Below are 23,917 nucleotides of genomic sequence, written 5' to 3' on the forward strand. Positions count from 1 at the left end.
GTGGCAGCATTTTTTGTGGCAAAGGTAAGGGTTAAGACCGTGTGTGTGTGTGTGTGTGTGTGTGTGTGTGTGTGTATGTGTATGTAACGTGGGCACATCCCTCTTTTCCTTCCCTGAGTTCAGTGTGGCTGGGTAAGGACCGTCTGTTTGCTGGGGTGGCAGGCTGCTGCCTGCTGCTCCAGGGAGCACCAGCTGCAGCTGATCTAATACAGCAAGCCTGTGTGACCCTCTTCTGTCACCTATCTCCAGGATCCCTCCTGTCTCTTGGATCCCATCTCCCTAGATGGAAGAGTGTCCTATCTGAAGCTAGGATAAATGTTGTCTTACTCCTCTACTATGTTCTCCCAGAAAAAAATTCATTGCAAGTTCTCTGCTGTGGTTGCTGCAGCTCCAGGAAGCCCCTGCAATGTCTCGCCTTATCTTTGACCAGTGGTCCCCAGTACCAGGCCAGAGAAGACAACTTTATAATGTCATTTGTGTTGTGAAAATTCTTCCACTGACCCAAAATGGAACCGTACAAAGCCTATCCCTGTATATGGAAAAGTCTCATCCACCTGGATTAACTCAGAAAAAGTAAAGTCCTGAAACTTGACTTTGCAGGTGAGCCCCTTTCTTACCTCCTTCGATCCTCCTTAGTTTCTGCAGTGGAGGTTCTGCTCAGAGCCCCAGGGCACTGGCAGCTGCAGCTGTTATCTCTAAAGCTTGGTAACTGTGGCCCAGAGGCTGCAGAAAAGAAACACTTAGCCCGCTGTTTTCTTGTTTTAATATTTCAGAGGTTTCAGGGGGTCACTCAGGACACGGTTTATCCCACAGCCCCAGGCCCATCCCCTCAAAATTAGCGCCCCCAGAGTACAGGCCCAGCGACGGATGGCCAAGCAGCATGTTCTTGCTGGAGTGGGCACCACAACCTCCTATGGCCATGTTTCCCAGGGGAAGGCAGTGTTTGTAGGACAGCCTGCCCACCCTGGACTCCTACTTGACACCGAGTGCCACTGTCAGTGATCCAGGACCACAGATTCTAGTGGCTCTTCAGGGCAGAAAAGCCTCTGTTTTGGCTCTGTCTGTGCCAGCCATCTGCCACCTGTGAACTGGAAGGATAGAGGTCCCATGAGTGATTAATAGTGGTGTATTAGTCCGTTCTCACACTGCTAATAAAGACATGCCCGAGACTGGGTCATTTATAAAGGAAAGAGGTGTAACTGACTCACAGTTCCGCAGGGCTGCAGAGACCTTGGGAAACTTACGATCACGGCAGAAGGGGAACCAAACACATCCTTCTTCACATGGTGGCAGCAAGGAGAAGTGCAGAGTGAAGTAGGGGGAAAGCTCCTTATAAAACCGTCAGATCTCGTGAGAACTCACTATCACAAGAACAGCATGGAAGTAACCACCCCCGTGATTCAATTACCTCCCACCAGGTCCCTCCCACGACATGTGGGGATTATGAGAACTACAAGATGAAATTTGGGTGGGGACACAGCCAAACCATATCAAGTGGCAATGCGATTCCTACTGGGAAAGGACCCCCTAGAGGGGACGTTTGAGCTAATCAAACTGTCTCCTCCCCTGGAGGGAAGCATCTAGACTTCTGGGCCCTTGTCACTTCCACAGATAGTGGGTGGTAGCAAGTGGAGCCTAGGGGCTTTGTTGAAGTCGCTTTCCATGGTGTCTGTCTTGCATATTTAACCCCCTTGGTGGTCCCTTCCAATGTGGCTAAGATGTACTTCCCATGCCGCCCAGTTACTGCGCTCTTAACACCCCGCCCTGCTTGGAGTGGGTGAGTAGCAGCAGCAGGGCTTTCTCTGGTGTGAGCCTGCCTGCCACAGGCCACTTCCCTGTGTGTGCAGTGAGCTGAATGGTGGCCCCCGAAGATCAGGTCCCAATCCCCAGAACCTGTGAATGTTGCCTTGTTGGATCAGATGTTTGCAGGTGTGGTTGAGTGAAGGATCTTGGGATGAAGAGATGATCCTGGCTTATCCCGTGGCCCATGCCCTCAAGTGTGCTTTTAGGAGAGGGGCAAGGGGAGGTTACTCACACGGAGGAGAAGGCCGTGTGAAGATGGCAAAGACTGGAGTGATGCGGCCGCCAGTCAAGGAATGCCAGCAGCCACCCGGTGCCAGAAAAGCAAGAAGTGGATTCTGCCCTAGAGTGTGCGGAGAGCCTGTGACTAACAACATGCTGAATTCGGTCCCGTTAAACTGATTTCGGACTTTGGCCTCCAGAACCGTGAGAGCATGGGTTTGTGTTGTAGGCCTCTGGGTGTGTGATCATTTGTTACAGCAGCCACAGGAAACAAATCCATCCTCCTGCAAACTCGCTTTCTCCTTGTGATGCCCAGTTCCCTCTCTCTTAGTAGCGCCAAGCCACAGAGCACAGGTAGGGCATGAGAAGAGCTGGGGCCCCACACGAGGTTGCCATGGTGCGGGGCACAGGGGAGCCTTTAAGCAGGGGAGTGGGACGGGCGCAGCGTCACGCCTGTATAATTCCAGCATTTTGGGAGGCCAAAGCAGGTGGATCACTTGAACTCAGGAGTTCAAGACCAGCCTGGCCAACATGACGAAACCCCCTCTCTACTAAAAATACAAAAATTAGCCAGGTGTGGTGGTGCATGCCTGTAATCCCAGCTACTCGGAAGGCTGAAGCAGGAGAATTGCTTGAACCTAGGAGGTGGAGGTTGCAGTGAGCCAAGCTGAGATTCATTGCACTCCAGCCTGGGCAACAGTGAGGCTCTGACCCCCCCCAAAAAAAGAAAAAAAAATGCAGGGGACTGACATGAGCTGATTCTTGTGAGGAAGGTCACTAGCTCCTGAGTAGGGGATAAGCTGGGCAAGAGTGGAGACCACCAGGAGGCTGTGGTCGTCCAGGTGGGAAGGGGAATGGCTGAAGCAGAGAGGAGGCCAGATAATGGGCAGACACACATGGGCACAGATTAGGTTTGGGGCAGGGAGGGACAGCCCCAGTGGAGAAGGCAGCCAATTCCTGCCCTGAAGGAGCTGGCGGAGGGAGTGACAGGAAACCCACACTAATACTCAGCCTGTGTTCCCGACACACACACGCCTGTCCCAACCCCTGAACCCACCGCTGCTCCTGGGAAAAGGGCAGTGGGTGTGGGAAAGCACTTGTCCTCTGCTTTGCTTCTTGATTCTGCTGCCACCCGGCTCTCTGTGAGGAGACGGGGGAGGGCAGGTGTCAGACCCACGCTCGGCATCCTAGCTTAGAAATAAAACCTACTCTAGATCTCTCTCTCTTCAACATGTTTGTTGAGTTTAGGAAGCTTACAGTGAAGATTCTAAGGGCTTCAAGGTGAAAATAGGACACCTTTTCTGTTGATCCAGGATTTAAATGTCCAAACCTGAAATTAGCTGTACTTCCCCTGAGAATAAAACCCAGAGAGTGCTTTGGAATCCTGTCAAGAGCTGGGAGGTGTTTTATGATTGCCTGTGCATGCTGAGGTCCAAGCCAAGAGTTGGAACCCTTCTCCCCTGCCCTGCCTTGCTATTGGCTGGGCCAAGCACCCCAAGGAAAGGCCTTGGGGCCCTGGCTGCCGAACCCATGGGGAGGAGAGGGAGACAAGTTCTCTGCCGAGTGTGCTGTTAAAAGGCACCTTGTTCATCCTTCCTCCCCACCCAGGCCGGGCCGGCTCCTGTGGCTGTGGCAGGAGCACATGGGCTTTGGTGTCAGACAGCTGGATTCAAATTGCAGCTCTGCAACTTATTGCTGGAGATCAGGGCAGCTTGCTTTTCTGTCTCGGAGCCTCAGTGTCCTCTTCTTTAAAACAGACAGGAAAAGGAAATGTATGTAAGGACTTGGCCTATCATGGGCCCTCAGCCAATGGAGGGCCCTGTTGAGTGTTCTGAGAAGGCAAATAGCCTCCCAGGACAGGGAGAAGGACCTGGGGGCCAGAGGGGTGTGGTCCTTCTGCATGCTGAGGAAGTGAGGCCTGGAAGTGTGTCCAGACTGCAGAAGAGGCACTGTGCTGTGAGCCTGGATACTCGGCTTCCAATTCCCGCTCACCCTCCGGCTGGCCGCGTGACCTTGTTCATGTCAACTGCCCGCTCTGAGCCTGTTTTCTCATGTATTAAATGTGCAGTTGACAAGGATAAGATAGGGGAAGGAACCTCGTAGGGTGCACAGTACTCTCCATGCTCAAAGAAGCAGGTGCCCTCACGTTGAACTTGGGGGTGGCTAATGTGTGGGAAGCAGGGAGAGATGGGGAAGGGCAGGTACCCAGAAGTTAGAAGCAATGTGTGTGCCTGGGAAAGAGGCGGAAAGTAAACCAATCCCCGTGTGTGCTGCCTCCTGCCTCCTAAAGCTGCAATCTGCTTGAGTATTTTCCCTGCCATCTGTCAGCAGTTCTAAAATATGTGGCCTTATTCTGTCCTGTTCCCTGTGTTTACATCTGGTTAGCAAGATTCGGCTGGGGAGTTAAATGTTATGGAAGGTCGCTGGCAGCAGGCGTGATGGTCCTCAAAAACCTCATTTTGCCAGGCGCGGTGGCTCACGCCTATAATCCCAGCACTTTGGGAGGCCGAGGCGGGCGGATCACGAGGTCAGGAGATTGAGACCATCCTGGCTAACACAGTGAAACCCCATCTCTACTAATACAAAAAAATTAGCCGGGCGTGGCGGCAGGTGCCTGTAGGGAGGCTGAGGCAGGAGAATGGCGTGAACCCTGGAGGCGGAGCTTGCAGTGAGCCAAGATCGTGCCACTGCACTCCAGGCTGGGCGACTGAGCAAGACTCCGTCTCAAAAAAAAAAACACACCTCATCTTGTGCTTGGCCTCTGCTACTCATATGTATATTTTGACACTGTATATGGAGTACCTCTCCCATCCACCCAGACCACGACATAATAGCATCTGACCAAAAGCTCACTTGACACTCACAGAGTGGATTAAGACTTTTGGTGGCAAGGGATAGAAACCACAACTCAAACTTAGCTTACGAATAAAAAGCACGTTTATTGGCTCATGTAACAGAAAAGTCCAGAGGTAGAGCTGGTTTCCGGCAGAGCTGTGTTGAGGACTCACGTGATCTCCACAGGGCGGGCCCCGCTTGCCTCCGCCGGTTTCTCTCTCGGCTTCTTTCCCTTCACCCCACCCACCCAATAAAAAGTGGCCTTTCTTTCGCAGTGGTCCCAGAAAAAGAACTTGGATCACGTGCCCAGCCCTGACCCAATCTCTCAGTAGCGCAGAGTTTGGAAGACTGATTGGTTTGGAAGACTGATTGGTTGGATCTGGATCATGGGCCCAGCTCTGGAGACCCAAGGACTGAGCCTGGGGATGTTATGGTCTTGCAAGAGGCTCATACTGTTGGCAGGACAGCGTTAAAAGCAGTGGCTGCCGGCCAGGCGTGGTGGCTCACGCCTGCAATCCCAGCACTGTGGGGGGCAGAGACGGGCTGATCACTTGAGGTCAGGAGTTCGAGACCAGCCTGGCCAACATGGTAAACTCTGTCTCTACTAAAAATACAAAAATTAGCCAGGCATGGAAGCAGGTGCCTGTAAGTCCAGCTACTCGCAAGGCTGAGGCAGGAGAATCACCAGAAGGTGGAGGTTGCAGTGAGCCAAGATTGTGCCACTGCACTCCAGCCTGGGCAACAGAGTGAAACTCTGTCTCAAAAGCACAAAAACAGACAATAAAAAAACAGTGGCTGTCCTCTGGAGACCAAGGTTAGGTGGCCTGCCCGGTGTTACACAGGGGCATAGCTCAGACTTTAACCTCCAGGCTGCGTGGTTTCAAAGGCCTTACCCTTCTTGCTACTCACAGCAGCGACTCTCGACCCGAACTACACATTATAATCATAACCAGAAGTGAGTTTAAAACAAAGACCCATGCCTGGACCCCACTCTCAGAACAATGAAAAAAGATGCTTTGGGAGTGGGGTGTGGACTTTGGGGTTTCCCACAAGTTCCCGGGTGACTGCATCGTGCAGCCAGTCAAGGACCAGCACACCAGGATCACTCCTCTCCCCTACAGTATGCTACAGAGCACTCAATGTTAGAAGTTCAGTCGCTGTCACCAAGGACAGAACCCAGACAATCTGGGTGACTCTAGGGGCTGATGAGCAAGTGCCTGGGAGAAACGGTTTGGGATCAGAAGACCTGGGGTGTGACCTTGTACAAATAGTAATTGGTCTGGCCTCGAGTACACGGGAACAGAGGGAGCTTGAGGCCAATCCAGGATGTCTCGGGTGGAAATCAGGATTCCCGTTTGCAGCCGGCTGGCTACCCTTTCTCACCTTGAGCCTCCAGAGCTACAAGATGTAAATTAGTTTAGCAATTGCCTAGTTGGCAATGCATACTTGGGGAGGGTGAGAAACATCACAATCCCAGGCGAGTGGTGCTCTTCCCTTCCGCTCGCTGTGGCAGCCCGGCCAGGACTGCTGGCTGGAACCCCGCTTGCAGGCGAAAACACGCGACAGCCCGGCTGCTTCTAGGGCTCCTAGCTGGGAGACCCCCTGTCTCCCTCTCTTCTAAAGGGAAAAACATGAAAAACGTAGCTACTGAGGGACATGTTTCTTCCCCTGTGATCAGACACAGGCAATTGAAAGTAGCCACTGGCTTCTCTGGCCACACCCACTGCTGTCCCGATGTATTTTCCCATCTCTTCCGTCTGGCAGCCTTCCTCGTCACCTGTTTCTCTACTCCGCTGTGGCAGAAAGGGAAACAGTGTTGTTGGGTGCCCTTTATATGGCAGGTACTGCACATACCCACAGAGGAGAAACTGAGGCTGCGAGAGGCTAAGGGACTTGCCCAAGATCCCGAGGGTACAAACTCCTGGCACGGAGTCCTAAATCCTCAGCTTCTCGGAAGCTAGAGTCCTTGTTCTTTGCCCAGTTTGACATCTATTGCTCCTTAACATACCCTCGATGTGCTCTTGTTGCCCCCACCCCGCTAGTCCCATTACTTTGGGACATTTTGCTTCATTCACTATCCACAATCAGTTCTGTTGACCCACCTGTCTCTGTGACATGACTCAAAACACAAGAGCCTCAAAGTCATTTGCCCTCTTCTGCCTGGCAAGTCTTTGTTTTTTTTTTTTTTTTTTTGGACAGTGCCTTGTTCTGTCCTTGTTCTTGGCTGGAGTGCACTGGCACGATCTAGGCTCACTGCAGCCCCCGCCTCCCAGGTTCAAGTGATCCTCCCACCTCAGCCTCTCAAGTAGCTTGGACCACAGGTGTGCACCACCACACTCAGCTAGCTTCTTTATTTGGTAGAGACAATGCCTCACTATGTTACTCAGTTACTCAGTGCCTCACTATGTTACTCAGGCTGGTCTCAAACTCCTCGGCTCAAGCGATCCTCCCCGCTCAGCTTCCCAAAGTGCTAGGATTACAGGCGTGAGCCACCGAGCCTGGCCTAAGTCTTTCTTTACAACAGATGACCTCATCACTTCACTCTGGTTTTCAGCAAGATCCTTTATTTATCTTCTGTTCCTCAACCACGTCACATGAATGCAGGTAGCTAGGTACCTGCGCGGGCTGTTGGTTTTGTAAACGCAGAGCAGAGTAGTCAGGATGTGTATAAATCATGCACCTCAGTGATTCTTTAACAAGATACTTAATGAGTAAAAAACTTCAGGTGTGTTTGAAATGTCTGCCTTTTCCTGCATTCTCGTGCCTGACAAATATCTGTGTAGACATTTTACTCAAATGTAGACATGTGCTCTTTGCACACTTGCTAGTACCTGCCTGGTGGTGCATTTCTACTGTGTTTTCTTTGGATGGTTGTACCTCTTAGAAGCTGTTGTTTTCCATTCGAGTCTAAACACTGGACCTGCACCTGCGACCAGCTGTATATTCCAAATCACTCCTCGGCTTTATAAATCTGACACTGCTCATACTATATTATTCAGAAAAGGCATCTCTAGTGTGGTTGGCTGGCTATGCTTTCACACATCAGCTAACACAGGCTATTTCTAGACTGAGTGCTTCAAACTGGTCTCCTGGGACCTTTTCCTTCAGGAAGAGATCCACATGTTCTTCACAGGAGACCAGAAAATCAGCACGATGGCCACGGGTCCTCTGGGAGTGTAGGTCTTCTCTGTCTCCTCACTAGCACACACTGGCTTGGGCCATCATCACGCAGTGCACACCTTTGTGCTGTGACAAAGACACAGGGCCAACTCTTCCACTATCTCCGAGTCTAGTGTTTGAACATTTATGTACAGACAAATAAATGAAAACAACAACAACAAAAAAAAAAAAAAACAAAACAAAAAAACCATAGGCAACAGAACTCCAAAGCAAAACAGAAACTTTGGTCAGATCTATTATTCCAGTTTTGCCGGAGAAAGGCTTTCCCCGAATGTCGCTGGGTGAGTAAGGTCTTATCCCCCTACAGCTCCTATCAGCCAACCTGGTGGTCTTAACGTTCATCGTCGTGGACTCAAAACAGCTAAAACTGGGAATTTTCCAGGCCCAGTGTGGCAGTAGGGCTTCTGTAGGCAGTGAGGTAAGTGGATCACACGTTCCGTGGCTGATCTGTGTGAGCCGAAGCTTGGCGCTGGGGGACACCAGCTTCAGCTTTGCAGGAAAGCCGTGTTTAGAGTAGCCTCCAGTCCTGCCGGCCCAATGCTTTTGCCATCAGGGACCTGACAAGGTTTAGGGTGAGGTGAGCGATGGTGACAGTATCCCTGGGCTGGACACTGTGCGCCATCCTGACCGTGTGTGGCAGCCTCTCCACCCAGCTATGAAGCCAGTCAGGTGCGGGAGCTGCAGACTGTCCCTCCGCCCTCGGGCAGCTGAAGGCCCCCCTGTGTGCCAGCATCAGAGGCCAAGTTCTCCAGCTCTCTGGTTTGCAGTTTTTAAGTTTAGTTTTTTTGTTTTTTTTTTTAAAGATGACCACAAGAAGTTTTACATTATTACATTCAGACAAATAACCATTTAGTTACTCTAGTTCAGAGCACTGAAAAAAACAAGTAGCAACAGAAGACAGACTTACAAGGGCTCTAAGTCTCTGGTCACAGAATCAAAGGAATGCGCTGTTAGGCCAGAAAGGAATCTCCGAAGCAAATGATTGGAAGGAAAAAAAAAAATCTAAGGAAATCCAAGCTGATAAGTTTCCATTTACAATAACCAAAGGAAAGAGGGACCCGACACGGTATAAAATCCCAAATAAGAGCTTTCCGCTGAGGCAGGTTTCTGAGCATGGAATCATAACACTGGTAGGGTCTGGACCGGACCACAGTCTGCCCGGACCCGCCTCGGCCCCTCTTGCCGACTCCAGCACAGGAAATGCTCTCATCGTCCTGGAGCAAAGATGAAATCAAGGGCCTGCCGTTCAGCCGCTGCGACGTTTGGATGCCACAAATCCACCATGAAAACCACCCGAGGGCCATCCTCTGCTGAACCTGGGGGGAAGGAGGGGTGACAGGAGAGGTTCAAACCACCCTGGAGCCAGGACCCAGGATCCAGGCAGGGCTGGACCCTACGTGCTCAGCTTTGGGGCAGAGACCCATCCTGTCCCTCGGCTCGGATCGGACCACCTCCTCTCTCACTGAGAACAGAAACCTGGCTTCATGGGCTTCTGAGCAGGGTGGACAAAAGGAAATGGGGAGATAGAGGGATCTTTAAGTGGGAATTTTTAGGGCAGTGAAACTCTTCTGTATGATACCGTCAGGGTAGGTCTGTGTCATTATCCATTTGTCAAAACCCACAGAATGAATGGACAGCGCCAAGAGTGAACCTTAATGTCAACGATGACCTTCAGGTAATAACAACGCATCAATACTGTGCGTGTGTGTGTGTTACGGGGTGATACGAAGGGGCCTCCCTGGTACTTTCTGCCTGATTTTTTTGGCAACATAAAACTTCTCTAAAAAATAACGTCTATTCATTGAAAAACAAAATAATAAGGAAGCAGGAAAGGCAGCCACTCACCTTCATGGAACGCAGCATGCAGGAAAGAGTCATCAAAGAGAAGGCAGCGCCCTTCTGCCCAGCACTGGGGCTCTCCCCCCACCACCAGCTCACAGCCATTTGGAGTTTTCAGACCTTGTAGGAAAACCAGAGAAAGGAAAGTGAAGGCAGGCAAGATTCAGGGAAGGCCAGGAGGCAGGGGGTGATTTGCCTTAGTGAGAGTTTTTGACTTCTAAAGCACCTGACCTGCCTCCCCGGCTCTGGAGCCCTTGCTATGGTCTGAAGGCTTGTGTTCCGCAAAATTCCTATGTTGAAACCTGACCCTGAGGTGATGGTGTTAGGAGGTGGGGCCTTTGGAAAGTGATCAGATCACGAAGGTGGGGGGCGTAATAAATGGGAGTAGCCCCCTTATAAAACAGGCCCAAGGGAGCTTCTTTACCTCCTTTCACATCTTTTTTTGAAACGTGAGTCTCTGTTGCCCAGGCTGGAGTGCAGTGGTGTGATCTCAGCTCACTGCAACCTCCGTCTCCTGGGTTCAAGCGATTCTCCTGCCTCAGCCTTCGGAGTAGCTGGGAGGCACTGGAGTAGCTTACAGGCACCTACCACCTCACCCGGCTAATTTTTTTTTGTTTTGTTTTGTTTTGTTTGAGACAGAGTCTCAAACTGTCTGGAGTGCAGTGGTGCAATCCTGGCTCACTGGAACCTCTGCCGCCCGGGTTCAAGCGATTCTCCTGCCTCAGCCTCCCGAGTAGCTGGGATTACAGGCACCTGCCACTGTGCCAGGCTAATTTTTGTAGTTTTAGTAGAGTCGGGGTTTCACTATCTTGGTCAGGTTGGTCTTGAACTCCTGACCTCGTGATCCACCCGCCTCGGCCTCCCAAAGTGCTGGGATTACAGGCATGAGCTACTGCACCCGGCCGAATTTTTGTATTTTAAATAGAAATGGGGTTTCACTATGTTGGCCAGGCTGGTCTCGAACTCCTGACTTCAAGTGATTTGCTTGCCTCAGCCTCCCAAAGTGCTGGAATTACAGGCATGAGCCACAGCACCCAGCCTGACATCTTTTTTTTTTTTTTTTTTTTTTTTTTTTTTTTTTTTTTTTTAGATACAAGGTCTTGTTCTGTTGCCCAGGCTAAAATGCAGTGGCTCCACCATGTTCACTGCAGCCTCCACCTCCTAGGCTCTAGAGATCCTCCAGCCTCACTCTTTTGAGTAGCTGAGACTATAGGTGTGCACCATCATGCCCAATTAATTAAAATTTTTTTTTAAAGATGGGGTCTTGCTATGTTGTCCAGGCTGGTCTTGAACGCCTGGCCTCAAGCTATCCTCCCACCAAAGTGTTGGGATTACAGGCAAGAGCCACTGCTCCTGGCCACCTCCTTTCACCAGGTGAAGTCACGGTGAGAAGGTGTTGTTTCTGAACCAGAAGCAGGCCCTCACCAGACACCAAATCTGCTGGCACCTTGATCTTGGGCTTCCAGCCTCAGAACTGTGAGTTCTACATTTCTGTTGTTTATAAGCCACCATCTAGATCCTCACTGTGCTCTTGGCAAAAATTCATTCCTTCGTTGGCTTCATCTATTCTGGGTCATGGATTCCTTTGATAAAAGTCACAGACTGACATTTGTACTACACTTTGAAGCCCAACCAGGGGACCCCCAGAAATCGAGGGAGGTTGGGTTTAGAACCCTGCCTTACCCAGTAACTGTGTTTACTGTAGTCTCACCTCTAGGACTATCTCAGTTATGATTAAAGAATCAAAGGCTCACACAGTGTTCTCCTCTTTGGGTTCTAGCCTTTTAATCCATTTTGAGGCTGGAGGATGGCATGCTCTTTGTCTGCCCTCATTCTGGGAAACTGGAGGACACTTCTAAGGTAATGGCTGAGGTTCAAGAGGAAACAGACCGGAACATTTGTAAGAAGCCGTATGCTCGGCCAGGCATGATGGCTCACACCTGTAATCCCAGCACTTTGGGAGGCCGAGGGGCGGGCAGATCACGCGAGGCCAGGAGTTCGAGACCACTCTGGTCTCAAACATGGTGAAACCCTCTCTCTACTAATAATCCAAAATGAGCCGGGTGTGGTGGCAGACGCCTGTAATCCCAGCTACTTGGGAGGCTGAGGCATGAGAATTCCTTGAACCCAGGAGGCAAAGGCTGCAGTGAGCCGAGATTGCACCACTGCACTTCAGCCTGGGCGAATCACACCACTGCACTCCAGCCTGGGCAACACAGTGAGACTCTGTCTCAAAAATAAAAAAAAATTAAAAAGAAGCTGTATGCTTCAAAGGCCAGTGGGGTCTGGTTGGAACACTGCCATGTGTGACTCTCAATCACACTTTCCAACGCAAGGGTCTGCAGAAACACTTGGCCCCCATCACTACCTTGATGTCCAGAAAAGAAGGGGCCACCGTGGCTGTCTGGTGATTTCAGAATGGGTCTGGTCAGCCCAACAGCTCTGAGGAAGGCCCACCCAGGGGGAAGCAGAGTCCTGGAAGAGGAGCTGGGATGGGTGGTGGTCTCGTCTGTCTTCAGTGACTCACTGTAACCACAATGACCCTGGGCAAGTTGGCATTCCCCTGATTGAATGTCCTTTAGCACAAAAATGAAATAGCTTTCCTTCCAGCGCCAGAGTATTTTAATGTATTCTTTGAACCAGAAATAATGGTTCCAGGAAGTACGTTCAGAGTAATAATTCAAATAAAGAGGCCACATGGAGGAAAGAGAAGGACAGAGGACTTGGGGACAGATGAATGGTTGTGACCCTTATGTGCTGTGTGACTTTGGGCAAGTCACTCAGCCTCTCTGAGCCATACCCTCCTCATCTGTAAAGAGGGGACATTAGCATACTGAACCTTCTAGGGCTGCTATGGGATTTTATCCTTGTTACCAATAACTGAAGACCTACTGTGTCTTCCTACTCGGCTTTGTGCTAAATACACACTTTACAGGCATCACTTCACCCACTTTCCAGATGGGGTAACTGAGAAGTTAAATGACCTGCTAAAAAGTTACCATTTAGTTTTGCTGAGTCAGCCTGGCTCCAAAGAACAGGCTGTTATAAAACTGGACATGACGATATAAATGCTAGTTGTTATACTATTAACAGAAGAATTAAAGTGATTGTGGATTTTTCTTTATTATTACTCTTTTTTGAGATGGAGTCTCGCTCTGTCGCCCATGCTGGAGTGCAGAGGCACGATCTCAGCTCACTGCAGCCTCTGCCTCTCAGGTTCAAGCGATTCTCCTGCCTCGGCTTCCCAAGTAGCTGGGATTACAAGCGTGCACTACCGTGCCCGGCTAATTTTTGTATTTTTAGTAGAGATGGGGTTTCGCCATACTGGCCAGGCTGGTCTCAAACTTCTGGCCTCAAGAGATCCACCTGACTCGGCCTCCCAAAGTGCTGGGATTACAGGCTTGAGCCACTGTGCCTGGACTGATTTTCTTGTAGTTAATATGTGTGATGGTTAATACTGAGTGTCAACTTGATCGGATTGAAGGATACAAAGTATTAATCCTGGGTGCGTCTATGTGGGTGTTGGCAAAAGAGATTAACATCTGAGTCAGTGGGCTGGGGAAGGCAGATCCACCTTTAATCTGGTAGGCACAATCTAATCATCTTCCAGCAAATATAAAGCAGGCAGAAAAACAAAAAAGTGAGACTGGCCTAGCCTCCCAGCCTATATCTTTCTCCAATGCTTCAAGCTTCCTGTCCTCAAACATCGGACTCCAAGTTCTTTGGTTTTGGGACTCGGACTGGCTCTCCTTGCTCCTCAGCTTGCAAACAGCCTATTGTGGGACCTTGTGATCGTGTGAGTTAATACTTAGTAAACTCCCCTTTACATATATATATAATATACATTATATATATTTATATATCCCCATTTATATATATACACATATATAATATACATATATACACACACATATATACACTGAGAGTTGAAACATATTAGGGTCCTCTTAGAGGGACAGAATAGGATACATATATACACACACACACATAATATATACATATATACATATACATATATATGTGTATATCTGTATATATATCTGTATATATATGTGTATATCTGTATATATATGTGTATATATTATATATATTATATGTGTGTGTGTGTATATATATCCTATTAGTTCTGTCCCTCTAAGAGGACCCTAATATGTTTCAACTCTCAATGCGCATTTCATTAAATCAGCTGAGACTGCTCATCCTGACAGAAGCCATGATTTCCCGCTATGGTTAACAGCAGCTGGAGGAGTTAGGGCTGTAAAGACGCCCAGATGGAGGGCCTCACAGGCTGCGTTTTCCTTTTGCGTGTGCCCCTACTGACTGGTTCAGGTGGTGAAGGCCTTTAGGAATGGGCAATTCTCTGCAGGGACAGCCACCCCGGGGTTTCAGAAAGAAGCTCCCCTTTCTCTGGGCCACGAAATGATTCATCGCCACGCGCCATGGTGCAATAGAAAAATGGCCTGGCCTGCTGGCTCGACACCCCCCTGCTTCTCGTTCTCCGCCTCCCCTTCATTCTGCTCCTGCCCCCATGCCTGCCTGTTGCCCACAAACAGCTTAGTTGGCAGAAGAGCTCAATTCTTCCCTAAACAGATCATTCCAGTGGCTCTTGGGGACAGTGACAGGCCCCACACATGGCCTCAGATAGTACCATATGCTCTTCTACGGCTCAGCGTTTGCTGCTCTGTCCCTAGCGAGCCCTGAAGGAGGCAGGAAGGAGGTTAGAGAAAGGGCTCTGTCCACCGGCGGCCCCCACTCCTCAGGCGGCCGGCAACCGGGCACTCAGGGTGGGCAAGGGGAACATGAGTTGATCTACTGTTACCATCCAGCTAGACCACCTAGAAATCTGATGACATGCAGAAAAGAAACACAAGAGTCTAATTGTGCTTCTTTAGCTAGAATTTGCTGAACATACTCATGCATTTTCATGAAGTGTCTGCCTCCCTGATAACATCTGCCTGGTGAGTTTCAGAGGAGTTTCAGAGGTGGTTTTCTGGAAGTTTGCGGCAATGCAGTTGGAATATCCCAGCATTGTGTACGATGCTGAGTGGGGGGTGGGCCTGAAGCTGTCCTGTGGTCCCATATGAAGTCAGGACTGGGTGATGCCACCTCTAGAAGTAGCTCACAGCAGGGCTCAGCAAATATGTCTTGAACAAATGGGCTGTGTTAGTGAGGAGCAGTGGCTTCAGTGTTTCGCAGGGACAATTCCATCAGTCACAGCTCAGGCAGAAGGCAGAAGAGGAGAAAGCATGGGCATTTCAAGAGCACAGTTCTGGAACCGCAGGTGCCTCCACCTTCATTCAGCCAGGTAACCAGCAGAGGTGTGGCCACCAGGTACGCACCAGGCTTATCCTGCTTCTGACCTCATTCTCTGGACTCCCTCTCTGTCAACACACAAGGTCACGTAACTCCGACACACCTTTGTTTCCTTCCTGGGTGGATACTAATGTGGGCATGACAGTGTAAAGAAGGAAACGCTGAGAAAACCCAACCAGGGAGCTCTCCTTGGCCATGGACAACAAGCCACACCACAGTGGGACATCTTCCAAGAAGGTTTCCTGCCATCTACCGAACATGGAGGGCCTACTTTTTCTGGCAAGTACCTAGCTGGGCTGAGAAGGAAATGACAGGCCACAGGCCACGGTGTGAGCCAGTGTGGGCATCATGTTTTACACACACACACTCATGCATGCATATCGTACAGATAAACAACAAGCATTAATCTACAGGAAGCAGACCCCAGATTTTCCTTGCTACCATCGCTTCCTACTCACACCTGTTTGAAATTCTACCACATCAGTCCCCAAATGCCCTTCCCCGATGTCATTCTGAAGTTTTAAAACAGTACATAAAGGCAAACCTTTCAAAAGAAGAGCATCACTCCCCCTTGCCCACGGCCTCCATTCTCAAGCCTGGCATCAAGGGCCTCTGAGGTTTGCTCCCACCTGACCTGTCCAACCTCAGCCCATACTACTGGCCTCCCCAGCAAGCCTAGACCCGGCTTCCCCTAGTCCCAGGGGACGACTCCACTCCCTCGCTCCACCCTGGTGGCACCTGATTTCTGTGTGGGGATCCTCCAGCATCAGACCCACCTCCCCAGGACACCCCTCGCACAGCAGTTTTGCTAATGACCATCACCTGGATTATCATCCTATCACTTAGATTAGCTTACTGTCCACTGCCCTCTACCTGCCACGCATTTTACGCATATTACTTCCCACTCCTCAAAACAGCCCGCAAGTGGGAATCATGATCTCTGTTTTAGAGAGGAGAAAACAGAGGCTGAAGGAGGTTCAGAGCCCTGCCCAAGGTCACTCAGCAAACCGGGCGAGGTCAGGACCTGAGTCCAGATCTGTTTGCTTCCAGAGCCTGTTCCTTTCCCACTGTTTCCTGGGGGTAGGGTCCATGTCTTATGGATCATTTTTCACACGGTCCAACACAGTCCTTGATAACAGCTACTAGCTCCCATTCATCAAATGCTGTCACGTGCCAGGCGCCCTGCCAAGGGGCCATGTAAGATACCACTCATTGAATCCTCTCAACAATCCTGTGAAGTAAGTAACATCTCCCCATTTTACAGAGGAAGAACTGAGGCAGAGAGAGACTCAGTGACCTTCTCGAAGCCTCACGGCTGACCGCTGACCAGGAATTCAGGCCAACTCCCCCAGAGCCTCCACCCAGTCCACCCTTTACTCTTGAAATTCCTACCATGTCAATTGCTCAAATCTAGTTACATTTCTTTCTTTTCTTTCTTTCGTTCTTTTTTTTTTTTAACGCAGTGACATCCTCCATCCAAACCACATCTTACTCAGAATCCCCACACAGACAGCAGGAGAAGCAGAGCTGGTAAGGGTGAAGAGGGCTCGGGGCCCCCAGCTCCGGCTCCTTCCCAGGCAACCCTGAGGCTCCTCTGCAGAACATGGTTATGAAACTCCTGCTCCAACCCATGCACCAGGTTCCTCCGCTGCTCTTCCTTCCTCCCTTCTGAAGCTGAGGCAGCGTTGTGAACTTTCTAAAGCTGGACGCTGCTGAGGCTCTCTGCACACTCTAGTCTGGGATGCTAACCGGTGATGCCACCATCCCACAGACCAGCTTTTTATCGCCACTCACCAGGAATAAGGCATTCTGTGGAACTAATATCTCCATGACCAAGTTGTTTTAAGCCTACTTTTATTGAATGCTTGCTCTATTTTAGGCTCTGTGTGCATACATACTTTACAATACACGTTATCTGATTTGATCCTCAGAATAACTCTTTAGGGGAAGATCTTTTTACCTCCACTTCCCAAATGATGAAATTGAGGCTCAGAGAGGTGAAGTGACTTGCCTAAAATAGCACAGCTCGTGGTGGGGCCAAGATGCAAACAAAGGCCGTCTAACTCCAGCCTTTGTTTGCAAAACCACAGTCACACACACAGTATACATACAACCAATTTTCTCAGAATCAGAGTAAAAGAAGCTTAGCATTAAGGATCATTTCATCCTTGATGACTGCAAAGGTGCTTAAGTATCTTTCACAGCCTCCTGGACATCATTATGAACCTCGGTAATCATTTTAACAAGTCTTTGGCTCTAGAACGACACTGTCCCCATATAGTAGCCACTAGCCGTATGTGTCACTGCTATTTAAATTAAAATTTAGTTCCTCAGTTACAGGAGCCACGTTTCAAGCACTCAGTTAGACACATGTGTCTAGTGGCTACCATTTTGGACAATGAAGATGGAGAACATTTCTGTCACTGCAGACAGTTCTTTGCACAGAGCTGCTGTCAGAAATTAGGTTTGCACCAATCACAAGATTTCTTTTTGACTCAATCTCTGCTGTCAAAATTGTTTACATGCAATTCATCAGTTTTTGCTAAAAGTGAAAAATGCAAAAAGGCACAATTCTGACCATTTGAGCTTTCGCGATGTTTTGATTCCCATGAGTGAGAGAGGCTGAGCTTGCAAATGTGCATGCCGGGAGACCCCCGTCCCTGCAACATACCTAAATGGCATCGGATGCGGATGTTGGTGGGTCCATAGTGCTCCGTGATCACAGTCCCAGGGCTCAGCACAGAGATGCACGCGTTCCCAAAAACATTGTTCCCAATACAGGTCCGAAGGCTCCCGAGCAAGCGGTACGTCCGTGGACACTTCCTACAGTTCCTGGGAACACAAACCCCCTGATTGACCAAGTAAAAGGTGAACCACTCCCCGCTGGGGGTGCTGTTCATTTTCCATCCTTGCGGGAGGCTGCAGTTTGAGAAAGCTTTGTAGAGGGTCTCAAACTCGCACAGGATGGTCTGGAAGTTCCGTTCCAGCACTTCCACGTCATGTTTCTGTGCATCCCGGGAGAAATAGGGCGTGGTGGGCAGGTCGGGTAGGAAGAAGACCTCGGGCTTCTGGATGGAGGGCCGGCTGTTGAGGTACCGGCCCTGCTCGCGGATGCCCTTGTGGATGCGGCCCATGCCGGACCAGGAGTAGCGCTTAGCGTACTCCTGCAGGTTGTGGTACAGCTTCTGGTTGAGACCCTCGTTGTGGGTGCAGCGCACGCACTCGGGGGACTGGCAGTACACATAGCCATTCTGCAGCCCGTTGGCATCGGCAGCCTGCATGAGGGAGTTGACGGAGACGTAGGGCCGGGGCTGCTCCCTGCCCACATGATAACAGTACCACACGAACAGGACCAGGAGGCAGGCCACAGTGATGACAGCGGTGGTGTCGCAGTCCCGCACGGACTGGATGCCGGTGGCGATGCAGTCCCTCAGGCCATCCAGCGACCAGCTCCAGGCCACCAGCCACTCGAGCGACATCTTGGCGGAGTCCTTACTGGGGGTGTGAAGCAAGGTCAGACAATCAGTCCTTGGAGGTCCCAAGGGCGCCCACACCATGCAGATTAGCGTGGGGGGGAAGGAGCGGCTGGGGCAGGGGGAGGCATGGCTGCCACCAACCCTCAGATCCTGCCAGGGGCGGCATTGATGAACGACAAGGTCGGCCGTGCCCACTGCTCCACTTCTGGCAAAAGTCACTGCAGTGGGGTGGAAGAGGCTGGTTTTTGTCACATTATCAAGTGCTGTCGGTCCCTGTGAGAGGATTTGTTTAGGAAAACCAAACCTGGGATGGAAAAAAAAAAAAATCAGCGTAAATTTTACACCTGGAAAAGTCCTCAAATGAAATGTAAAGTGTTAGATCATTCTGTAGGATCCTAGCTGGTGCGGGTCACACTTTGCAATCTTGTGTATTGCCTCCCCATTCTACTGCCACCCCCATTTCCCAAAAGGCCAGTAGCATTTCATCTGCGTCAAGTACTGCTTATAATTACAGCGGTCCCATCTGCTTTGTGCCCGCCATAGGAGGTGCTATTATCCCCATTTTACAGATGAGAAAACTGAGGCTCAGAGAAGTAACGTAACTCGTAAGAGTTATACAACCAGGGCGGGGACTCAAACACCATCTGACTTCAAGGCCCATGTCTATCCATTTTGCTGCGCTATTTCATCATAGGTATTTAATCAATGCGTATACTCCTGTAATTGCTGTACCTTTAATTCCAAAGAATCCTGGATTCAAAAGCATCTTAAAAATGGCAAAAGGACTTAAAAACTGCATATTCTCCATTTCACTTTCTCTTTGCAAGCATTTCATCATCCTTATTTCATTCTGTTGCCCTTCTGACAGGCTGGGCTAATACCAAGTTGGAAGAGGAAGTGGGCACTCTGAGGTCATGCCTGCGGCAGACAAAGGGTGTTTTCTGTCTACCCACTTGGAGACTACCTACTGGCCTCACCCACAGGGTCATGAAAGGAAAATAAGGGAGGTAGAATGACAATAAAAGCCCTTCCAGGTCTCTGCCTCAGTTTCCCACAGCCGACAGCATCTCCAAAACAGCCAGAAATGCTTTGCTACTTACCTAGCTGGGGGTTAGGGCCAGGGCCCAGAACCCTCATTGTCCTAATAACCTAAGAGGGCCTGAATATCATGCTGCGTAAGTCTTTAAAACCCCAGCCATGTTTCCCAGCATTCTCCAAAACCTTTTGTTCATCCTGCTTCTTCTAATACAATGAGAACAGCCAGGTCTCTGCTTCTACAAGTCTGGTACTCAAGGAGCACAACGTAGAATATTCCTTTTGTACTCTACGCTCTCACTTCTCTCTCAGAAATATGGGAGGGCAGCTTAAAAAATGGAAAAGTTGTACCCTCCCTTTTCCCAGGGGACTAAATTTGGCCTGAAAATTCTTGCAGCGTCGTAGCAGAGAGGAGCCAAATGAGAGATGGGCCCAGCGAGGATTCATCCCAACCTTGGGCAGATCACTTCTCCTAAGTCTCAGTTTTTCTTTCCTTTTTTTTTTTTTTGACAGAGCTTCACTTTTATTGCCCAGGCTGGAGTGCAATGGCACGATCTCGGCTCACCGCAACCTCTGCCTCCCGGGTTCAAGCAATTCTCCTGCCTCAGCCTCCCGAGTAGCTGGGATTGCAGGCGTGTGCCACCACGCCTAGCTAATTTTGTATTTTTAGTAGAGATGGGGTTTCTCCATGTTGGTCAGGCTGGTCTTGAAATCCCAGCCTCAGATGATCTGTCCACCTTGGCCTCCCAAAGTGCTGGGATTACAGGTGTGAGCCACCATGCCCAGCCGCCTCAGTTTCTTTATCCGTGAAATGGGGTTCATGTTCATTTCACTGGATGAAGATGAATGATGGCGGATGGACAACGATCAAGTCATAATGAGCACCCAATATATGCAGGCGATGGCTAGGATGGGTGGCATCCCATAACAAGTAGCCGGCATTCCAAAGGTGGGGCATGGGAGAAAGGTATCGCAAGACTCAGAATTCCAACAGTTAAAGGTAAATCCTCTTGTTGCCACATGTGTCAAGCGGATTTTTTGTCCCCAGACTTGCTAAGCTAAAAATGAAAGGGAAGCCTTAGGTGCTCATTAACTGCCTACTTGCTTCTTCCCAGTTTCGGTTGAATAATCACTTGACTATAATGTTTAGTAAGTCAAAAACACACATGCTGAATATTCATGGAAATTTGTTATGTTTCTAGGAAAAATACAAGAGTGGGGAGGTTAGAAGCTAAATTGTTGTTGTTTTTTCTTTCCCACACGTTCTCAATTTCTTCTCAGATTGAGGAGACGACGAAAAGGCTACGACTCACTAGAGGTTAAGAAATCCCTTCAGCCCCCTGTTTCTCTCCTTGTTAGACCATAAACTGGCAGCTATTACCTCTTTAGGAAAACGAAAGAAAATCCAGATGAAAGATGTTTTGTTTGCAAGCCACCTCCCAAACAGAACCCCAGAGTTCCTGAAATTCAGTGTGAAACGATCATCTATGTGACGCCAAGCACTTTTACTAAAAGGATTTCCCCCACCACTGAGCTAAACCCCTAACTGGAACTTTTCAACTGGGTTTGTCAGGAGGAAAGGTTTTTTTCTTAAATGTTCTAAGAGTGAGATGGTGACAATTTAACAAGCAACTGTAAAGTGTGAGTTCCCATCAGCCCTGCTAATCACTTGAGTCAAGCAAAATGCAGACACAAAAAACAGTGGATGACGGAGAAACCTCTCCACTGGACACCCCAGCCCTTACCCTCTTCTCAGGAAAGCCTCCTTCTGTACAGAGCCAGCCATGAGCCCTCCCCAAGGCCGAGCTGTAAGCAAAAGAATGTAAAAGATTCTGAACCCCAGCTTCAGACCCTCCTTCCGAGATCATAAATAGCACTGAGAGCTCAAGTGAGGACTTTTCATAACTGTCAGTCACTTTTAGTCAAAATATGCCTATAGGCCCCTGCATCCAGAGGTGGATTTACAAGCTCAAAGCTGAACTGTGACAATAAAAGAAACACTTACATTTGTAGAGTGACTGGCAGTTTATTAAGCACAGCTTCAAACATTTGATCCTCACAGCTACCCAGTGACAACTCCCCATCTCCCCAGTGGGGAGGGGAGAGACTCTCTTCCCTGACAGCTCCTTGCCCAGTGACCACAGTAGCTCCCAGCTTCCTTCACGCATTTGTTCACTGTCATCTGTGTTATTTCTGTCCTCATCAGGGATGGGGACATCTCACCGCAGCTCTGCACTTTAATAATATGCAACCCCAGATCTTCCAGCTCAGTTGACTCTGGGGAATTGAGTTCAAATCCATGGCCAGTTGGAGAGCAAGTCCAATCCAAGACAACTTCTGACACCATGAACACCTGGGAAAGCCGGTCTCAGGCCTGACCTGGTCAACCTACTTCACATGTCCATTCCCAGAGGCTGCCCAATGCCAAAGAGTGTCTGCTCACCCTCAGGATGAGACCAAGTCACCCTGGAAGCCCCCCAGTGAGCAGCACAGCCCTGGGCAAGGTGTGTGATGCATGTCACCCTCTCCACTCAGGAGCCAGAGATATGCCCTGGGGCCAGCCCTTCCCGGTGCAGACCTGGGGATCTTCCCTCTCTTGGCCAGCTTCTCAGCACCCACCTGCCCTGGAGAGTGGGGAAGAGGGGAGGGCTGAAGATGGGTTAACACAGATGGTGACCACCAGGAGTTCTGGAGAGGAGGGGGATGGGACGATGGAAAGGTGAGTGTTGCTAGGAAAAGTGGGCGATCAGCTCACGATTGTGGAAGGAGGTTTATGGCGCCTGGTAATTCGTGGGACAGGGGAGGAGGGTCACCACGTGAAATATGGGAAGTGGGTGATGCTGAGGTCTGGGGGAGGGGGCCAGGAGGTGAGGAAAGAGGGGTCACAGGGGAGGAGGCAAATGGAGGAAGGGACCACGATGGGGCAGGGAGGAGGAGAAGCAGGAGGTCTAGGGAGGGTGATGCCCGGCTCCGAGGCGGCGGCACTCAGCACGTACGAGCGCTGGCCTCGGCCGGGCCAGGATGCGGGCGCCCGGGTCCCGGAGCATCCTCGGCGGGGGCGGCGGCGGCGGCGCCGGGAACGGAGGGCCGCGAGCCTGCAGCTGCCCAGCTCCCGCCTCCAACCCCCCTCCCGGGGTCGGCCAGGCCGCGCAGCCCTCCCGCCCCAGCAGCCCCCGGAGACGAAGCTTACCTGCGCCCGGGCGCGCGGGCGGCTGCCGGGACCCAGGAGACGCCGCCGCCCGAGGGCGCGGACCCGCGGACGCCCCCTGCCCGGTGCCGCGGAGCTGATGCCCGGCCGCTGCCCAGCCCACGCCGCTGGAGTCCAAGCCGGAGCCCCAGCCCGAGCCCAAGCCGCGCCGGTGGCCCCGCCGGTGCCGACGCCGCGTTGCGCTCCGCGGGGCCGCGAAGACCACAACTCCCACAATGCCTCGCGCGCTGGGCCGGCGGGGGAGGGGGCGCCGGAGGGGCGGGGCCAGCGGGGCGGGGCCGGGGACCCCCCTGCACCCGGCACCTGCGCTCGCCCTGCGGTAGACGACCCAAGGCCGGGCCCGCCGCAGCTCCGGAGGGTCCTGGCACTGCGCCCCGAGACGCAGCGCCCGCCCAGCCCGAGGGTGCGCGCAGGCGGCGACGAGTGTGCAGTCATTCATTAAGAAAGACTCGCGTCGCTTCCTCCGCTCTTTCGTTTTTCGCTCTTTCTCTGTTCTCCCTCCCTCTGTCTCTCTGTTCCTCTCTGAGTCGCCCTCGTCTCCATTTCCTCCTTTTCATTCTCTTTCACTTCCCCGCGACCTCACTTCCTCTCGCCCTAACGCCTTCTTTCCTTTATTGATGGACTCAACATGGACTTCTGAAGCCTTCAGGCGCTTGGAATGAAACCGCAAATCAAACCAGATTCTTAGTCTCATGGAAAACTCATTCGCTCAGTACAGTAATGATGGGCCAGCCTGGGTCCCCGTCCCTGCCTGCTGCGCTGAGCGTGCGCGGTGAGCGCTCAGGCCCGTCCTGCCCTCAGTGAGCCACCGTCTAGCGGGTCCTGACCTCAGTGAGCCACCGTGTAGCGGGAGGGAACCCTCACCCCCGGGTAGGGTTTAGGAGGGGAAGTACAGGCAGGACGGTTGTCTGACTAGGGGACTGATGAGCTGCGAATGGAGGCCCCAAGGAGGTTGCTTGGAGGAGGTGACGTTTGAGCTAAGACCTGGGGGAGACAAGCTAACAGTGGC

At 50.9% G+C, this 23,917-nt stretch overlaps 1 protein-coding gene across 1 annotated transcript; it reads right to left on the bottom strand.

Moving 5' to 3' along the window:
* Window positions 1-7,399: 7,399 nt before the first annotated feature.
* Window positions 7,400-23,112, bottom strand: ASPHD2 (aspartate beta-hydroxylase domain containing 2). Its single transcript, XM_030915851.1, has 4 exons — window positions 22,891-23,112; window positions 17,861-18,969; window positions 9,883-9,996; window positions 7,400-9,353 (listed from the first exon to the last, which is right to left on the bottom strand). The coding sequence occupies exons 2-4, from the start codon at window positions 18,744-18,746 to the stop codon at window positions 9,244-9,246; spliced, it is 1,110 nt and encodes a 369-aa protein (XP_030771711.1). The 5' UTR covers window positions 18,747-18,969; window positions 22,891-23,112; the 3' UTR covers window positions 7,400-9,243.
* Between the last annotated feature and the right edge of the window lie 805 nt (window positions 23,113-23,917).

Source organism: Rhinopithecus roxellana, chromosome 13 (genome assembly GCF_007565055.1).
Source record: "Rhinopithecus roxellana isolate Shanxi Qingling chromosome 13, ASM756505v1, whole genome shotgun sequence".
Classification (NCBI taxonomy): Eukaryota; Metazoa; Chordata; class Mammalia; order Primates; family Cercopithecidae; genus Rhinopithecus; species Rhinopithecus roxellana.